This window comes from Leishmania mexicana, chromosome 33 (genome assembly GCF_000234665.1).
Source record: "Leishmania mexicana MHOM/GT/2001/U1103 complete genome, chromosome 33".
NCBI classification, from domain to species: Eukaryota; Euglenozoa; class Kinetoplastea; order Trypanosomatida; family Trypanosomatidae; genus Leishmania; species Leishmania mexicana.
This window is the reverse complement of record NC_018337.1, coordinates 340722-343221: the sequence shown is the minus strand read 5'-3', so window position 1 is coordinate 343221 and position 2500 is coordinate 340722. Positions and strand designations below refer to the sequence as shown.

The 2500-nt window shown below is 55.8% G+C and overlaps 1 protein-coding gene across 1 annotated transcript in view; it reads right to left on the bottom strand.

Moving 5' to 3' along the window:
• LMXM_33_0810 (serine/threonine-protein phosphatase PP1,putative) overlaps positions 1-313 on the bottom strand; it is a gene marked incomplete at both ends in the record, with an annotated part of 906 nt that extends 593 nt beyond the window's left edge. The window contains one exon of the mRNA XM_003878619.1: positions 1-313. This exon is cut by the window's left edge and continues 593 nt beyond it. Within this exon, the coding sequence (XP_003878668.1) occupies positions 1-313 (313 nt within the window).
• Between the last annotated feature and the right edge of the window lie 2187 nt (positions 314-2500).

The window sequence follows — 2500 nt, the reverse complement described above, 5'->3', positions numbered from 1 at the left end:
TGTTTTCGACGCTGTGCTTGCCGCGATCAACGTAGTCGCCAAGGAACAGGTAGTTCGAGTATGGGGGGAAGCCGCACTTCTCGAAAATGCGCAGCAGGTCGTAGTACTGCCCGTGCGTGTCGCCGCACACGCGCACAGGCGGGCGGATCTCGAGGAGCATCGGCTGCGACATGAAGATTTCGCGCACCTCGGTTAGCACAGCGCGTATCTCCTCTTCCTTGATGAGGATTTGGCGCTGCATACGGTTGCCCTTCACCGTGAGCATTTTCTCGATGAGAGTCTGCACCATCGGTAAAATTGCTGCGTTGGTCATGTTTGCGGCGATGACCTTGTCCGTCTGCGTGCGTGCGTTTCCCTAAGGAGAGGTAGTGGGAGAGACCAGAGGAGGGACGGTGACAAGGAATGCAAAGATGAACGTGTCTGTCTGTGTGTGTGTGTGTACGCCCCTTTATCGAGAGATGCTGACCTCACCAAAATGATGAAACGAAAAAAAAACGAAAGAAAAGGGAGAAAAGGTAAACAAGATACGAGATTAGTACACCGAGGCGGGCACTCTTCACCTCAAGCACAAAGACGCAGCGCAGGAAACGGGAAAAGGAGAGCAAGCGTCAAGACGAGGATGAAACGGCAAAGAAAACCGCACGGTCAGAATGGAAAACCAGAGAAGGAAGAAAGGAAAGGTGTGTATGCCGCCCTCCGCAGACGTAGGTCCGTATAAACCAATCGGACCTCGTTAGCCTCGCGTTTGCCCCCCGTGTGGCGCTGTGTGTGTGTGGGGGGGGGGGAGTGGGTCGGTCGGTCGGGGTGTATGTTCTCCCTTTTTTGTAGTTTTCTACGTACGCCGTCCTTTTGCCTTTTCCGCTCGTATTGTCTGTGCGTTTTTGTTTCACGTCTTTGTATCTCGCTATTCGGGTCAACCCCCGTTTACCGGTGATGGGGCGTGTGTGTGCTTGAGGGTCGGTAAGTGTGCAGGAGGGGGGTAGCGTATGGGATGGTGGGTGTTGACAGCGCGTGACGGTTGATACGCCGTGGTTATTGTTATTTTGTTTTGTGTGTGCATGTATGTATGTGTGTGTATGTGGAAGAGGAGAGGGGAAAAAAAAGAGGGAGGGGAGCGCAATGGGCAAGGTATAAGGAAGAGAATGCATGGTTGCCTGCTGCGATGCCAAGTGTTCGCGTGAGAAAGGTAAAAAGAAGAGATCAGCAGTATGGCTCTCCTCCTCGGCCACACCTTTTTTTCTTCGCTCCCTTTCGACCTCTCAACGGTGTTTGCATCGGCAGGTGGCAAGTGACACACTCCACCGTCATCGGATGCACATGTTGCAATGGCGGCGGCGGAAACAACGAAAAGAGTCCCCCCCCGGCCGAGCCAGCTTCACTGCGTTTCAAGCATCGCACACGCACACATGAATGTGTCAACTCCTGCGCATCCCTTTTTTTCCGGCATGTGGGCACCTCTCCGTTTGCCCGGGTGCCTGAGTGAAGTAGCACAGTGAAAAAAAAGGGACAGTGTGTTCCGCATGGCAACAAAAACTATATAATAATAATAAACCGAGTGAGAAGAAGGGGGGATGAGGGGGGGTGAGGAGCGAGAGAAAGAGAGTCGCAGTGCTCGCCTCAGAACACTCATACTCACACACACACACGCGAGAAAAAGGCATTCACCGACGACGAAGAGACAAAAAAAAAATGATTCAGCCAAAAACAAAGGAGGGGGAAGGGGGGCGCGTTTCCCACGGGTCTTCGTCGCGATGAGCTCCACTTTCCGTACGGGGTTTCCTTCTCGTTTACTGGACCCCCTCCGCTCCTGTCTTTACATCACAGGGCTAACTGGAAAGGTCGATACAACCGCAGCACCCTTCTCTCTCTCGCTCGCTCTTTGTTTCCTGTCTTCCGCTCTACATGCGCGCTGTCCATGCCCCAGCCTACCGGCTGCACAGCAGAAGACGTCGATGGAGAAGAAAGAGCCCCTCCATGAGGTGGAGAAGTGAGCGCCACGCTCCTCGACGGTCTACACTGGCCAGCACACATGTCACTCTCCCCCCAGAATGCTGACGCCCCTTGCAGACAAAAACAAGCAGGAAGCAAGCAGAAAAACGGCAAAAAAAAGGAGGGGAGGGGCGATAATCTGCAATGGCCGCAATGAGACCCAACACATGCATGCCCAGCGTGAGTCCATCGTCCCTGCCATACAGCAGGAGTCCAGGTCCCACTCTAGCCCTCCCCGGCCCCCCTCCCGCCACAGCCCCACCTCGCGTGGTGCAACGCAGCCATAGACACATCCCTTGCAGCAATGCGCACACCCACCCACCTCAGCACCGCCCCGGCATCGCAGGTCGCCTCACAGCCGCACCCATCATGCAGGCCACCACCACGTGCACACCCTCGCGCGGTCGCCCAGGCCCCACACACACACACCAGCGGGCAGTGGGTGAGGGTCGGGTGCGACGCCCTCCACTCACGCTGGCACCTCGCCCATCATGCGCATGGCGCCGACGTG